Genomic DNA, 17,979 nt, shown 5'->3' on the forward strand with positions numbered 1-17,979 from the left:
GAAGAATGTGCCATATTTGTACTTGTTTTACAGTAAACCTCTTGTATCAAGAAAAATAGGACTGACCTTTGCACAAAAAAGTAATGTAGACTTGTTTTCATAGAAAAGGTTTTCAATATTAGTTCATTTTAAACATACATTTCAACCTTGCATGCTCTTTTTGAAGGCAACCATTAAGTTTCTAAACCATCTGGTACAGAATGCTGCCAGCATAGATGGTAGTAGTTGGATTCTTGGGAATGGTATACTGGCTGTATGTCACAATCTTCTAGTATGCCATGGAACAAAGCAGCTATATACAGGTAATTACTGCATAATGATAGAAAAATGGTTTACAAAATACTACTTTATTGAATTTGATCTTAAATACCAAATAAAAATAACTGTAAAGTAGACTTTTCCCTCAATTAATGTTTTATTTTATACATTTACAGAAATGATTTCACATGGAGCACTGTGTGCTTTTTATACCCCCACTTTTAAAGTGTTTTTTAAGTGGGGGTATTCTGTTTAACCTCTGTCCATCCATTCTTCATTCCGTCCGTCCCATGAATATTTTCATTGCATCTTTCTCAGGAACTTCATTACAAGGATTTCTGGGGAGGTAGGTGGCGGAAACTGCTTGCAGTTTCACTTGTTCTAAATATAAAGCTCTAGAAATAGACATTAGCTGTCAGATTTTAAAGTATAGTTCTCACAAATAATTTTGCAGAACAAACCTGTGTGAAAACTTCATTACAAATAATTGTTTAATATTTTTATGTCATTCTATAAGATTTATGTTCAGAGAAAAGTACTATATCCTATCGTAGTCTAAAATCGATCATCTTGTTGGTTCGTTGGGTATTTGTGTTTGTACTTATCACATGGGAAAACTCTGTATTGATGTCACTAAGCTAATATCAGCGTTCAAAGTTAGTGCAGAATATGTTTGTTCTACTCTTCTAAATAAAAAAAAACATTTCTAAAGATATGTTTTCATTGATATTCAAAAGTATTGTGTAAAAATGCCATTTTTCTAATGGCCATTTCAAACCTGACTTCCGAATGCTTAAAACATTCCAGAACTTCACAAAATCCCACTTCTGGCCTCCATTGCTTTGTGTACATTCCGTTCAGTGTCATTAATCTTAGTAGCAGACAAAAAAGGTCAAGCAAATCATAGTTTTATGAATTTCAAAATGACAAGCACCTTACGTTTTCTGCGATTTTCTCACGAAAAAAAAAACCATCCAAAATGAAAGGAAAGCTATATGAAAAAATGATGTTCATGACATAATTTTTTTCAGGAATAAAGAATAAAAAAGATTTACATTTATTTTTCATAGAATTTTTTTTTTATTCAATATAACAAGATCAATATTCTGACCATCATGTACGTAGGTAAATATTCATACAAAATTCCATTGCTGTCGAATGTCATGACTTAAATTGAGGTTTCCTGTTGAATAAACCCCCATATTATTGCAAACTATTTCAAAGCAATATCACACAAACAAATAATATAATTGCCATAGACTGAAAAAAATCCCCTATCCAATGCATCAGGTGGTTTTGACGCCATTGGAATTTGAATGTAAACAAACAGTGTCAGCTGCTTTAGTATGGAACAACATTGTACATTTAGTGACTGAGAAACAATTATGAGTAACATAGCTTGACAATACAGGGTAATAAAAAATCAAAGCTAAGCCTACAGAAAATTTTTTAAAAAAATGTCCATAGGTGAACGACTTATCAACATCCTAAAGTATTTTTTTTCAGAAATCGATGATATAACAAACTGTACATGTATTTATATTACAGACATTGGTGATATTCTGTTTAATATGATGATGTCCTATGACGACATGGATATTCAAGACAGAGCTTTATTTTACTACTCACTCCTGACTTCGGCAACATCAAACAAGGTAAGGGGAGGTAACTGCTGTAGCAGTTTTGTTTGAAGCATATTCTCTGTTTGTTTTGTTTTAGAAAAATAAGCTGAGTTGATTATGCCATATCAAATTAAAAATGCAAAAAATTAAAAGGTTTTCATTTCCAATGTGAAAACTAATTATGCATGTAAAATGTATTTATAGAAAATAACGATTATTTTTATATAAAAAAAAACCTAATCAAAAAGTAGTTATGAGAAAAACTTAGTAAAAATGAATTATAAAATAATATCATTCTAGAATACATTAATAAAACTAATCAAGACTGTAAAAGTTTTTTTGGGTTGATAAAATTTCAATGGCATCAAGAATGCCAACATGTAATAATTCATTAAGTGACAGTAAAAGTTTTTAAAAATTTTTGGAAGTAAGAACTAAAACTGTTACATGTGTATTTTTCATCATTAAGTGGGATTTTTTTTTTAACAATTCCTGCTGATACTAGTATCATGTAATGGACACTAGCTTACTCTTAGCTTACAGTTTTAAATGGATAAACATGCATATCTTCATGTTTTATTATAGATTCAAGAGTTCCTTAAGAAAACATCTGGGACACAGAATTTTAACCAGACTATTTCTACGTTACTTCCTGAAGGTAATAACAAATATACTGTAAACCAACTCATATTAAAGCAATTTATTTTTGCGACTTTCATTGGGAGAAAAATAACACAAATGTGTATTTTTGCCATTATGTACAGCTTGGATAATAATCTAATTCCCTATAATTATAAATTCCACAACAATATTGGAAAATTGCTGAAACAAATTGCTGCAATGTTGGTAGACTCAGCTGTTCAAAACACCAAATTTAGTATTCACGAAAAGAATAAGATGAATTTCAAAATCTGTTTGACTGTGCACAAAGAACCCTGATGTTATTTATTGCTTGTAGGATATACCATGAAATCTATATTATCTTTGTTTACATCCTATTGAAAGACTTTTATTTGTAATTATTATGCAGTCAAGCCATGAAGCTTTTGGATAGTTGGAAAGAAACATTTTTATTTTTCTTGAAAGACAATTAATTTAGAAAATTATCTATACTGGTTGTGAACTTACTGTAAATTGGCATTATAAGCAGTAAAGGAGACGTTGCATAAATAAAGATGTTCTACTGTTATACTAAGACGAATATTTTAACTTCTTTTGTAAAATATGTTGGTTTTTATATAAGATTAAGATGGGGTAATGCTAAGTTTTTCTGTTTATAATGCTTTGTGGGAAATAACGAGTATAAGGACATAACCTTGACCTTGTTACTCCATTATGACTATGGTTTTAACACTCTCAGACAAACAAACATAATGATATATCAGCTTGATCAGCTAATGCACAATTGGTTTGAGTTGACAAGTTTTTTTTGTCATAGCTATGACATTTTTCACATCTTTTGCCATGACTTTTCATTATGCTATTACTCTTTTATGGGAAAATAAGCACCATGATGATAATACTGTAACTGTTGAAAAGATTTTTAAAATACATATGTATGAAAAGAATAAAAAATCTAAATGGTAAATTCGCTTTGATTATTTTTTTTTAGGAAAATCAGATGACAAAAGCTGTAGTAAGATCCTTCAAGCTAATCCTCCAGTTTTAGAATGGCATAGGTATTTTTATATTATTTAGAAAATAAATAAGAAAAATTTGAGGTGGACATACATCAATGTTATGGCAAACTTAAAGCAACATTTGAAAGTATGCTGTTGAATGTATTAAACTTACACAGAATTTGCTTCAAACAAATAGTTATTCAAGCAAGAATGTCTTTTCTTAATCATTCTGAGTGCTAGATAAGGATCTAAAAATACAAACAGTAATTTGCACATGTTTTAAAAAAAATTGTTTCTTTTCTAAAATAGAGTTATTTCCTCTTGTCACTATCATCTGAAATTTTTTTAAATTACAATAGTATAGATATAACATTAATGAAAAGTGAGTTTGATTTTGTTGTTTAAAAAGGTGTATACACATGTAAAGGTGATTCCTTTGAATATTTAACAATTGTGAGTGGTTAGTACAGAAGTATTTTACAATTAGAAACATATGAAGGATTAAATGTAACTATAATTTATGCCTATAATCATTGTTTTTTTTAGGAATGCTGTGACTACTAACTTTGATAAAGAACAAAAAGAGTTTGAAGGTATGGCATGGAAATGTTTACTCCAAATAATGATGACATCTCAAAAGGCAATTTTAAATTTTTTGCTTTGATATCTTTCGACAACATCATAAAACTGAAGCCATTATTTCAGTTTGACTTTGAGAGATAATTCCCTTCTCAACTATGAGACTCATTTTCCCATTAAATTTTAATTTCACTCGATTGCGACACAGAAAGAAAGTAAAATAGCATAATTATATGACTAGGAAATGTTGTAATATATATGAACATACTGCATCAATAACTTGATTGCATATTTTACATACCATAGGCGGATTTAGGGGGTGACCCAGGGAACCTAAAGTTTGGTTGGTTATATAGGGAATCACTGAAGCGTGACCGAAGCGGGCCCCCACTTATGAAAAATTCTGGATCCGCCTCTGCATATTTTGTGCAAAAGTAATAAAGAGATAATTTAAAATCGTTGACAATACCTTGTTTATGATATTAAAACCATATTTTAGGAGGCATGCTTTGCATATGTGATGATATTTTATATGGAATTGCAATTCTTTAGTTAAGATTATGAATCCATTTGCATTTGAAGTGACCAAAAAACTGGTATGTCATTGCAGACAGTGGTTTCATATTGCACTTGTTTTGATGTATGAAAAAAATGCCTAATCTTTACAAAAATAACTGCAAATTTGATATTTATATCATGTATAATTTTAGATATAGAATCCTACTATGATTGGTTATCATCAGCAGATATTTCCATTAAAGCATCATATAAAATACAATTGGTAAGTCTGTGTAATGGATTTCAGCTTTTTCAATTTTCAATTTGTTATAATTTCATGGCTGTCTCCTTCCAAATTGAATGTATCATATTTAAAAATACTTAACAGGCTCTGTTTTTGCTAATTATCAAGAAAATTCATTTGTTATCACTTAAATTTATTATTACTGATAATTGATATGCAGAAGTATTCCATAGAGTATCTTTTTTTGTAAAGTAGTTCTGAAATTTAAGTTCTTCTGTACTTATTAACTGTTCAATTTATAGATGGAACTTTACCAATAAATGGATTGTAGGTGGGGAGCCTTGCAATGAAGCGTTAATCACTAGACTATGTGGTGGCAGTCGACAAGTGTAATTTGAGGCTTTGCATAAATGATTTTATTTTTTTTGGAATAAATTGAATTATTAGCTGTCTACTTCAATTATATATAGTATTTGGCACGGTATGCTCAGATATGCCTTAGTTACTTAAAGTTTGTTCTTACCATTACTGTCAATTATGCCCTTTTGGAATAAGTTGAAATTATAGAACTTAAAAAATGGGGTAGCACATCCACTAATGAGATGAATCATTAGAAATAAAAAGCTTGGAACAAAATGAAAGTGACATTTTGGGTCCTGTGTGTAATTAAGATCTCTTATTAACACTTCTACAAGTGGTTACGATTAATTCTTTATAGGAAAAAAACAAATTCAAAAGATTTATGCAAGAATGCTTCTATTATTTCTGTGTCATTATTGTCTCTTGTTGATAGTTGTCTCATTGGCAATCATACCACATCTTCTTTTTTATGCCCCACCTACAATAGTAGAGGGGCATTATGTTATCTGGTCTGTGCTTCCGTTCGTTTGTCCGTTTGTCCTGCTTCAGGTTAAAGTTTTTGGTCAAGGTAGTTTTTGATGAAGTTGAAGTCCAATCAACTTGAAACTTAGTACACATGTTCCCTATGATATGATCTTTCTAATTTTAATGTCAAATTAATAACATCGTTTCGCAGAATTTTTTGTTTTATGAAATTTTACCATGAAAAATGAATTGAAATGGACTGATTTGTTAATTTTGCAATAGAATAGAGATAAATATATTGTATCTGAATCTTGGCCTATGTAAACCGTGTGTTTTGATTTCGAAAATTGAGAATATCTGGCAGTATGAATAAGTTGGTTTTAATGTGGAACAACCGTTTTTGTGTATTTAAAGTACTTTTTTGGGTTGGTCATTTATATCTGTAATTTACCATCACTAACGCCCAGGGTAAATAATCCAATATAAATGCCCAAGCCATGGTTGAATAAAAACAAATCTATGGCTGCCATGAATCATTTCTTAATTTACCAATGTAAATCCTTTAGAATAATTTGTTTATTTGATTTTAGATTTTATTTGTTATTTGTTTCAGTCTAAATATGAAAAGGAGAAAGTACAAGCAATCTCTGTAAATGTTGAGAGTGATAATAACTTTGAAGCAGTAAAAGGTATACAGTTAGCTGAAATTAAGTCAAAAGGTAAGTGTTTTTCTTCGATATCTTTCTCAAATCTCTTAAAATAATCTACCATTTATTTGTTATAAAATTATTATGCTGGAAATGGACTGCAAATAATGCACAAATTATCATTAAGCTATTATTTGCATTTTTTTTTCTTAATGTATAATGGTTCATTTTTTAGGAGATCAAATGTCATCATTTCAAAGACTAAACTGTTTATGAGATTTTAGTTTTTTCTTTTCTTTGTTGATTTATCTTTTACATTTTTACTTTTATTTCTCTGATACATGTACTATTAAAAATACTACCTTGAAATCACACTAATTTCAATGGCATACAGACTTTCACAGTATTGTTTTATTTTTGTTTGCCAATTAATGCTAAAGACTGTTGTGAGATATTGATATTCTATATACATAAAGTCATTATATCGTCGCTGTTATACAAAAACCTCATATCTAAGGTTTTGATTATTTTACACCAGGCAGTAAAAACTGAAATCTTTTTATCGATTATTTAGAATTAAATGTGTATGTTCCACTGTATGCGAAAATATCTGATCTTCTAACCAATAAATTACCAAGACGAGCAAAAATGTCTGCACCTATATTGTATTTTAAAAGCTTTTCATATTATTTCTAAGCTTTATTAGCTTTGAGAACCTAAAATTGATTCAGTAAACTGTAGCTGTTATGATGCCAGCTGCCGTGCCGTGTGTTTTTCTTTTGAGATACGATATTTTCGAACAACAAAATGTCTCACCAATCCGACTACACTTTTTCGTCACATGTCAGAATTCAGGTTAATGATTGGTTAGAAGATCAGATATTTTCGCATACAGTGGAACATACATATTTAATTCTAAATAATCAATAAAAAGATTTCCACAAAAAATTGAAATACGAGGTTTTTGCATAACAGGGACGATATGTTTTCTGTTATTTAATGACACAATTTCAAGAAGGCATTTTTTCCAGCTTTTGAAAGTACTTCTAAAAAAGTTAATATTCTATATACTTAAAGTCATTATATGTTTTCTGTTATTTAATGACATAATTTCAAGATGGCATTTTTTCCAGCTATTAAAAGTACTTCTAAAATAGTTAATAAATTAAAACATACACAGTGAAAAGTAATACTGTCATTGTACCATGGAACTGTGGAATAATAAAATGTCACTAACATTTCAGATAGCTTAGATGTGACAGTACATATGAAACCAAAGTTCCCTATACCAACAGTATTCAGAGCATGGTAAATATATCATTCAGTAGTTTATACAAAATTAAAGCTTAAATCAGGTCTCTTAGAAATATACAACAATAATTTAATTTTGGATGCAACGCGTCTTTTGATTGGCTGACGTTATTTTGTTATGAGCCCATAGACATAATTTAGTCATGTGACCGTGACGTCATCAACGTTTTTTTCATGGTTTTCTACGGTTTAAAATGGATTTAGAATTAAATTATAAGAAATGACTGTAATATTTTTTCTGTCTATTCGAAATAACATAAAAAATGTGGTGCACACTGTTAAATAACCCGCTATGCGCGTTATTCAGTGTGCAGCAATTTTTTTATGTTATTTCTTCATAGACAGAAAAAATACTACAGTCATTCCTTAAATATATTTAGAGAAAGGATTTCAAATCAGTCACAATCTGAAAAGTTTTGAAGAAATAAAAAAGACTAGGGCTGTTGTTGCTGTCCTTTATCTGGGCATGTGCTGTAAGGGTTTCACAAGGAGTATCCTAGATATTATAGAAATTTGCGAATTCAAAAAACTATAAAGAAACTTGCATTACTACATAAAAGAGGTTGTTTCAGCAAAAAGCCATCTTTTCCATTTACATGTTATAGGGATCAGTTGATTGATTGTTGTTTGCTTACCATCCCATTAGCTGGAAAAAAATTAATTAATTTGATTTGATTTGTGGTGTTTTAACACAACTTTTAAGCACCGCATTTAGGCTATTTCGTGGCAGCCAGTTTTTATTGGTGGAGGAAGCCGGAATGCCCAGAGAAAACCATTGACCTTCGATAGGAAAAATGACATTCCTTGTCAATTAAGAATGGAGTTGAGTGCACCCACACGAGCGGAGTTAAAATGAATTAAGATGAAAGTGAGACAAAACATGAGGTTTAATTTTCAGAAACTAGCTGTTTTAAATATAGAAGCAATGGCAGTTTCTACTCATTTTCAGACAATATGAATATAACCATGCAATCTTCATCTGTAGTACATGTACTACTAAGAAATGCAAAAAAATAGTCACTGCACAGTTAGAATTACCTCTCCTTGAACTAACACATCTTGAAAATGTAAATATGATGTTTAAGGGCATACGATACCGTTTTGATCCCGTATTTACATTTTGATAAAAATTTCCATATAGACTATTTTTTACCTGATTAAATCAAATATGTAATGAAAAATATACCTTCATGTGCTACTTTTTGAGTAAAATGAGGTCAAAATTTTGTATATTTGCTAAAAATTCAGATTTGTGGCCATATTTTCCTTTTCGAAAAAAAGACATAACTTTTTTGTTTTAAAAGATAAACATAAATTGTTTTTATGCCCCACCTACGATAGTAGAGGGGCATTATGTTTTCTGGTCTGTGCCTCCGTTCGTCCGTCCGTCCGTCTGTCCATCCATCTGTGCCTCTGTTCGTCCGTCCGCTTCAGGTTAAAGTTTTTGGTCAAGGTAGTTTTTGAAGAAGTTGAAGTCCAATCAACTTGAAACTTAGTACACTTGTTCCCCATGATATGATCTTTCTAATTTTAATGCCAAATTATAGTTTGACCCCAATTTCATAGTCCACTGAACATAGAAAATGATAGTGCGAAGTTCAGGTTAAAGTTTTTGGTCAAGGTAGTTTTTGATGAAGTTAAAGTTACATCAACTTGAAACTTAGTACACATGTTCCCTATGATATGATCTTTCTAATTTTAATTCCAAATTAAAGTTTTGACCCCAATTTCACGGTCCACTGAACATAGAAAATGATAGTGCGAGTGGGGCATTCGTGTACTATGGACACATTCTTGTTTGTTAAATAATTTGTAATTTCTGTATTTTATAAGTATCCAAAAAATTTATACATCTTTTTTATTAAGAAATAACTCATATTTATCAAATGTTCATGAATGTAGAAAAAAACATTATTTTTTTGCTGTATATTTATCAAATTTGAAAAAAAATGCACTATTTACGTTTTCTTTAAAATTGGCACACTTAATCTTCTCGCGTAATGAAACCAGATGACAAAGAGGGGTCCATGAACTCGTTTTCAATTTAAATAAGTTTGAATGATTAAAATCAGTCGAAAACTGCATCATTTCCAGATAAGTCATAGTTAGACGTAGTGAAAATAACAATTAACGTTAACAACATCATTACCTCCCCTGTTACTGTATCGTATGCCCTTAAAAGTTTCTTTTGTGTATTTCAGGGTAGAATTTACAGATGATATGTTAACATATAGAAATGACCTAGAGGAAATAAATATATCATTACTAGATATGATGGTACCTCTGCCTGAGGGCGATCAGTTGTCTCTGTTCAATAAACTATGGCCACATTTTACTAATCCAGAGTCTAATAAAAGGTAGAGTATATCATACATGATTTTTTACAAGCAGATCAGTAAATGTTGCATCAGCTTTTGACATGACTATCCATTTGCTTTAAAAGTGATATTTTAACTCAATACCTCAAATGAAACATCTCACTTTGTGAAAAGAACATACAAACTTATCACAAAGTACTATGGTAAACAAATTAATTGAACTGGTTCAATAAGTAACATGCTGCAGGTCTTTCTAATTTACTTATATGTAGAAAACGAATAAAAAGTGAAATGCAGATTTGATGGTTATTCTTTGAAATGTTGGGTTTTGAACATGCATGTGGAGAACACAAATTACTGTCTAACAAAACAAGAAGTACTTTTTGGTTACTTTATTCAAGAAGACATAATTCAAAAGGTTTATTTAACATGAACATTGATTCAAGCTTATCATAAATATAGTATACTGTAAATTCAGAAATTATTGCGATGTTCTTATTTTTGCGAAAAATGCCACAGGGTTATAATCGCAATAATTTAAACTTGCATTTTGAAATTTTTTATATGAATTCAACAGGATTTTTCTCAATATCGGAAAAATTCAAATCGCATTTTAGGCTAAAATGACATAATCGCAATAATAAATGCACACAATAACTTCTAAATTTACAGTATATTATTAACATTAATAAAATTGAGATTCCATTTTTTTCACACATGACTGAATCTTTTATATAAAAATGCTTAATTATTGAATAATTTGTATTTGCAGTAGACAATGTGTTCAGTCTATCAAAATAGTTCATAAAACATTGGAGCAATTTTCAGAAAGAATGAACCAGTTTTGTTCATCATACAAATTGAAGGATAAAGGTAAGTCACTGTAAAAGAAGCTAATGTGAATTCAGAATTTTAAAAACATCAATTGTTTAATTATTGTTAACTTATGTTGATTCTATTACTAGATTTATTTCACTTGACTGGGCGGAGTTTAACTGATTTGCTCACAATAACCCAGTCCATCTATAGATAGGTGTTTTAGGATAAACTCATCAATGAAGTGTCCAGTCATTGTTTTTTAAATTCCCTTGATGACACTGATAGGTGATTAGAAATCAGTAATAATTATAACGGCAATCATTCTTATCAAACACATCTTCAAATAGACTGTCCTTATACAAATGAAAACGTTAGCTCCGCCCGATCAGTTGAAATAACATTGGTAATATGTATTGATAAATAAATGGAATACAGACTGGTCACAAAATTATGTAAATTTATTTAAACTTCCCAAAACCTGTTATAGCATATATTATTAAATAATATGATTAAAACAGCCCTAATACTACCAAAAACGGCATGTGTCATACTGGTGACGTCGTCCTGGTCATATAAATCACGTGATCTATATTGCTTTTCGGCCCTGGTCCAATATTCCATTATGGACTGGCAATGAACCCTGAATTACATGTAAACATATATTGTTCATGTAATTCAGGATTCATTGGCAGTCCGTATTGGAAATATTAGCCCTATATTCACATTTGATGTATGTAATACAGCATTCAGAACAATTCTGTATCAAAAAAGTTGTATTATTTAATAAAAGTGTTTTAAACTGGCTGTTTCTGTATTGGCACTGGTATAGATTCTCGGTCAGCTGAATTGGCCGTGAGACCCGTAGCCAATACAGAAAACCTTGAACCTATAAAGTGTAACAACATATGCAATTATTTTGAAAATGTTCTCTTTATTCCAGTCTTAAATAAGGTGATAAGTTTGAAACCACTCTCTGTGTGTCTACTAGGTTTGATGTATTAAATGATCATTTAAAAAGACTCTTGTTTTTTCCAAAGATGTATGATAAAGGCTCCATCTCAATGTACCAATTGGCAGAAACTACAGATAGAATGTATTGTTGATTAGCACCCAGTCTGAAAATGCATATAACATTCTTACTACATGTATACACTAAGCAAACAACAATCAATTGATCAATTAATCATTTAAAAACTAGTTAGCACAGACAGTCAATTCACTGACTCTGTTCATATCATATGTTCATACCCTATCTTATACTGTTAGCTTTTTTTAATAAAAACTGCAGTGAAAGTTTAATATTAAATTGTCCACACTTGAAATTGGTGTAATTAGGTTATTTCGTAGTCGTCTTGAATCCTATTTTTAAAATCCTAGATTTTCATAACAGAAACAAATTTCTGCTATCATTCACCATATCTGATCTTAGTGGCAACTTAATTAGTTATAAGTTTATATAAACAACACCCAAGGCTGGTTTGCATTTGAGCATGGTGGGTGAAAGAAAAAAATATGTTATTGTTTTACCTGACTTTATGAAATGAATGGTAATTTTTTATCATTTTGTTTTTATATATTATAGAAAACAACCAAACCTGCTATGGAATGTTATTGGCATCAGGTCATCATTTATTATTGTTATGCCAAGGGAAAGAAGAGCAGACCAATGTTTCCATAGCAACAGACTCTTATCACATGTTACCGTTTGTTGATACATTTCTAACTGAACTTTAAAAAACTGACTTACATTGTCAGAAATATATGTGCAATTTTTATATAATTGGTGCTTTATTACTATTGTTTACAAACAGCTGACTGTGATAAAAATAAATAAAATTGTAAAATGTAAAAGACTTTGTTTATGAATGGTCAACAATACTACAAACCTCACGTGTGCCCTCAGTAGTTGCAGTGATGTTATATGTTAACTGATCTCTGTTTCTCCATCTGCCATGGTAGATTTCTCAGAAACTGTACTCTAGAGTGATTAAGAATTGCTCATTCAGTTTATCAGTGTTAGTAATTAATTTTTGTTGATTTCTATCACCACATTTAGAGATATAATTATCTTCTACAATATCTGTATCTTTATGTCATGAACGATACCAAAGTGACATTTTTATAATACATAAGTCATAAAAGCACTGGCAATGTCATATCAATAGAAATGGCGAATAATTATAAGAGATAGAAAACATGCAATGTTTTCTTGTGTACAATTTGGAAATTAGTATGGCGTTCATTATCACTGGACTAGTATATATTTGTTTAGGGGCCAGCTGAAGGACGCCTCCTGGTGCGGGAATTTCTCGCTACATTGAAGACCTGTTGGTGACCCTCTGCTGTTGTTTTTTATTTGGGCGGGTTGTTGTCTCTTTGACACATTCCCCATTTCCATTCTCAATTTTATAGTCTAAATTCTTTACCTTGGTTATTTGATAAGATTTGGAAGATGTTAAATAAGATGTTTTATAATATTTTCTTCAAATAGTATACATAATTGCATGTAACATATATTTTAGTGTTTTGCCATTGCTTAGGTTTCATGCTGTCCTGAACAAAAACTCGCAATCTTTATTTTTATTGCCCTTCGTATTTCTGATTCTTAGTTTAAAGTTCAATGAGAGGAGCAATACCTGATTATTATGCCTCCACTCTAGGAGATGGGACTATATTAAAGTCACCTTGTCCATCCCTTCATCCTTCAATCTATTTATCAAACAAAAAAATTCTTCACACTTTTCTCAGAGATAACTTAACAGAATAACCTCATTCTTAATCAGCAGCTTGACAATGATGAGTTGTAACCTGAGGTAAATTTTGAAATCTGGCAAATAACTACAAATGTACTTCTTTCCCCATACTTTAAATTTTTCAGTATTTTGAATGAATAAATAAAAATTGTCACACATTACTTCAATACTACTAAATCAGAATTACTTCTTATTTTGCCAGGATCTCAACAATGTCCAAGTGTAATGTGAGCATTGTCAAGAATCAGTCTAGTCGACATTGCGCATGGGTGAATTCAGAACCCTACATGGATACAATCGTTGTATAGAAGTTATATTGAAAATAATTTTTAACAGGCGATATTCAATTTTCTTCTCAGTTCTTTTCTTAGCTGTTCTGATCACCATAATCCTTAATGTGTCTTCTTTTTAATGATATAAATTATTTTAAAATAATGTTTAAACTTCATGCAACAAATTTTGATTTTTTATACAGTGATGTCAAATGGCTTACATTTGCCGTTATTCTTACAGAAAATGTAATTTTTAGGAAAAATGGTCAGCTTTGAAAAGATAAATAAAATACTTTTACTGATGACATTCCTTAGCTGTTGTGACCAAGAGAAAGATGAAAAGTTATAGTTTAATGTGGTGTAGTTTATTTTTAAATTGGTTATTGTCTTCTCGCACCAAATTTGATTTAAAAGTAGGGCATTTTAAGTTTTTATTCTATCGATTTCTATTTGACAACAGGATACATTGTTTGTGTAATAGAGATTATAAAAATTTTATATTTTAACAATCTGGTTTAATTCAATCAAATATTTGTGTGGGTGCGTGGGTGTTGCAGCCTGTAGCTCATGGCCATAGAGGGCGCTCCCAGCTTGAATCAGATTTTTGGAATTCCCATATCAGCTTGAATTAGAATTTTGGAATTCCTGTATCGGGCACTTGTTAATTTGCTGTCGACTACAAAGCAGGTGTTACACAAATTAGTAAATTTTTTTAAAAGAAAAATAAAAGATGCCAAATAAGTAGTCCAATCGGTAGTCACCCTGACGCCTCAACAAAATATTATAGAATACTCTGTAGCCAAAGTAATGCCACTAAGTAAAAATGTATATTCTAGTAATGAAAATGTAAATACAAGTTGGTGTCATAAAATGTATGTTTAATTCAAAGGATTGTTTTTGTATAAGTTGTAAATGAAATACAGAGGATGAAACCTCTACACAAATGAGTATAATATACACAAAGTCTGTAGTGTTTTAATTTTGTTATTAACAACAGACAAAGAGAGACAACTCTACATTAATTTTTAACATAGTTTAGAAAATACGTCAACAACTCTTGATCGTTGTTCTTCATCTCATTGTTATTCGTTCAGTACTGATATAAGGACTTCTTATATGAGTATTGCAATTAAACAGATAGTAAGTAGCCTGTTACACAATCTTGTTTATACAGTCATGCTGATACATAATAATTCATGTGATATAGTGTAAACGACGTTTTGTATTAACTTGGTTTAGGGCTGAAGGAATTACAAAACCCTAAATAATATGAAATTCACGTTTTTATAATTGAAGTTAATTATATTCATAGTTGTTATCACGTGCTTATAACCGATATTAAATACAGTATGAGAATGCAATCGTAATCTAAAGCGCATTGTATTAAATAGATGCACGTTCAGCTGAGTGTTTTATCAATACACAATCACATTTTTTAATGGGATTAAATGGTTTCTATTCATATTTGGTAAAAAAAAAAAGTTCAGCAGTAGCTGTATGATTGTAGATTGTCAATAAGACAACTCCCCAAGTGACTAGTGGCATTTTAACTGGTTCTTTTGGCTCTTTTTCGTAACAAAAAGTAAAATCACAAAAATACTGAACTCAGAGGAAAATCATTTCGGAAAGTCTATAATCACATGGCAAAATCAAATAACAAAACGCATCAAAAACGAATGGACAAGAACTGTCATATTCCTGACTTGGTACAGGCATTTTCAAATGTAGAAAATGGTGGATTGAACCTGGTTTTATAGCTAGCTAAACTTCTCAAAAATATGATATAAATATAAAGAAAAAACTTGTATAACTTTTTTAAAGGCTATTTTATCACGATTTCAATACACAATCATAAAGGAGAACAATTCCATTTCGTCGCACTTTAACATTGCATAAAACAGCATACAGAATACACCAATGAATTCCACTTGATACGGCCAGTTAAAATCATAGATTTTTTCATCAAAACCTAGTTTCTGTTATTAATTCCTTAAAACTAAATATACGAATAATGTGTGCGCACAATACATTAGAAAGTTAGCACCTTTCAAGACACGTTTTACCATCAACGGATGATATAAATTTACATTCGCCGTCAAAAAGAAACTTGTTGATGACTAAAATAATCGAAACTAACATATGTCTAAATACAACAGTATTCTTGTATAAAATGAAAATAAACTGCTGTTTATAGAAATGCCTTGTCATTTTATTTTATCCCAAGCTCTCCAACTGAATTAAAATTCATTGAACCGAAACAATATTAAATAAAAAGTCAATAATTTCTTCACAAAACGATAAAGATTGTTAGCTTTGAACAGGTACTTGTATGACAATTAACATGTCAGGTTCAGGCTATATACCTGTGGGTATATGGTGGAAACGATGCTGGAAGCTTGTACTATTTTATTAAAAACAGGAAAGGATCAATAAATATGACATTTCCAAGAACTCATTTTCAGACATAATTTAAGTTTATTGTCATAACGTAGCTGAACGTGCATCTATTTAATACAATGAACTTTAGATTACGATTGCATTCTCATAGAATCTGCTTTTGGAATGCGCCATTCTCACTATCTCCGAGATAGGAAGAGCATCAACTGGAAAAAACTGAATTAATTGGCTATTATAATGTATGAAACGCTTTCTTTTCCTTCATAAATGGTTTAACCAGAGCCATAAATATACATAAATATATGTATATTTACTTATTTATATGGCTCTGTTTAACTTAGAATAAAATACAATAATTTACAAATGATAAGACGGGGTATGTGGTATGATTGGCAATGACAGAACATGTCACCATTACTAAAGGAACATTTAGAACATGGTTGAAAGCAGCTTTAAGTAACTGTATGGCCTTCGTCAGTTAATTAAACCCATATCGTATAGTAGCTTTATAGGATAGATTTGAGAATGGAAACGAAAAATGTGTAAAAAGGCGTTTACGATAGACAATAATCCGACCATGGAGCAGAAAACGACCCAAATCCACCAATCTTGCTAATCGTAGATTTCTGCTATTCCTGTATATTAAGACCTTGATCTTATAAAGACTTTCAACATAAAAGTCTATTATTATCATTCAACCAGCATGTGCACTCTTACAAATCGCTTAATTATTATAACTACATAAAAAGTCAGCGTTAGGAGAACAGACTATGACATACAATTCGCAGAGACATAAGCCATCATTTTATTTCATTTAGAAAACAATTATAGTTCTTTATAATCATTTCGGTGTCTATATGATGATCATATATCCAATATTAGACAAACTTAGATTGGTATTGTCCTTTTGGGGAAGCAAAATGGTCCGGTTATGTAGGCTATAATGTTTAGATTACGTCAGAATAATTATCAGAAAGCAAAACATTTTGTTACAATGTGCAGCACTAACGTGTTTATTCAACTCAACTATTATAAAATGAAAATATAAATCTAAAAGTATTAGAAACATGATGATTTATTAGTAATGATGATGGCCCGTTTTAAAAGATCTTATGTCATGACGCTCAACACGTGTTCCTAGATAAACTTTATTCAAAAATGAAAATAACACTTTTAAAATGCCCTTTTTTGGATTAGTCTAGCCATGTTCAAGAAGCAAATATGCATATTTAAAAAAAAAGTCAGAACATAAAAAACATATTCAAAACTAAAAAGTGCTGGAGAAATTAGTTTTACTGCGATTGAGAAATATGGAATATCAAATCTACTTGCCTGAAGTTTTGGAAATTATCTTTGAAACAATCTTCTTGTTACACTCGATGATTTGCTGTCATAGCACTCATTTCGGAAGGCCGGGTAATCTAAAATATTAGTTGTGGTTCTGTTGAATTAGTTTTTACATGTCCTAAGTCATCAACATATGTTTTGGTGGTTTTAGGCATATGATTTCTGTCTCATAAACGTGTACGTCACAATTAGTTTTGTTCATTTTTAATGAGATTTTATTAGATATAACAAAAAAAGGTACTTTTGAAAATATATTAAACATTCAACAAAAATGTTTTATATGGAATAAATGATGAGTTGTGCTGAGGGTTTTAGAAAAAAAAGAGTAGTTCTGTTGTTCATTTTGTATTTGAGTACCAGATAAGGGAGCTACCATTTGATTTTTATGGGGGGGGGGGGGGGCTAGGATGAAATTTGAAAAAAATAGGCAGGACAGGAGTTTTAATAAAAAAAAAAAAGGCAGGATG

General features: G+C 30.4%; 1 protein-coding gene across 3 annotated transcripts in view; it reads left to right on the top strand.

Moving 5' to 3' along the window:
- LOC143072563 (AP-5 complex subunit beta-1-like) overlaps positions 1 to 12,594 on the top strand; it is a 29,172-nt gene extending 16,578 nt beyond the window's left edge. For all 3 annotated transcript variants that reach the window (XM_076247560.1, XM_076247561.1, XM_076247562.1), the window contains 11 exons: positions 167 to 302; positions 1,807 to 1,913; positions 2,466 to 2,538; positions 3,493 to 3,559; positions 4,049 to 4,095; positions 4,792 to 4,862; positions 6,262 to 6,367; positions 7,540 to 7,603; positions 9,808 to 9,963; positions 10,697 to 10,797; positions 12,326 to 12,594. In XM_076247560.1, coding sequence (XP_076103675.1) covers positions 167 to 302; positions 1,807 to 1,913; positions 2,466 to 2,538; positions 3,493 to 3,559; positions 4,049 to 4,095; positions 4,792 to 4,862; positions 6,262 to 6,367; positions 7,540 to 7,603; positions 9,808 to 9,963; positions 10,697 to 10,797; positions 12,326 to 12,477 — 1,080 coding nt within the window. In that variant the 3' untranslated portion in view covers positions 12,478 to 12,594. The remainder of the gene's footprint in view (positions 1 to 166; positions 303 to 1,806; positions 1,914 to 2,465; positions 2,539 to 3,492; positions 3,560 to 4,048; positions 4,096 to 4,791; positions 4,863 to 6,261; positions 6,368 to 7,539; positions 7,604 to 9,807; positions 9,964 to 10,696; positions 10,798 to 12,325) is intronic.
- The last annotated feature ends 5,385 nt before the right edge of the window (positions 12,595 to 17,979 follow it).

Source organism: Mytilus galloprovincialis, chromosome 4 (assembly GCF_965363235.1).
Source record: "Mytilus galloprovincialis chromosome 4, xbMytGall1.hap1.1, whole genome shotgun sequence".
Classification (NCBI taxonomy): Eukaryota; Metazoa; Mollusca; class Bivalvia; order Mytilida; family Mytilidae; genus Mytilus; species Mytilus galloprovincialis.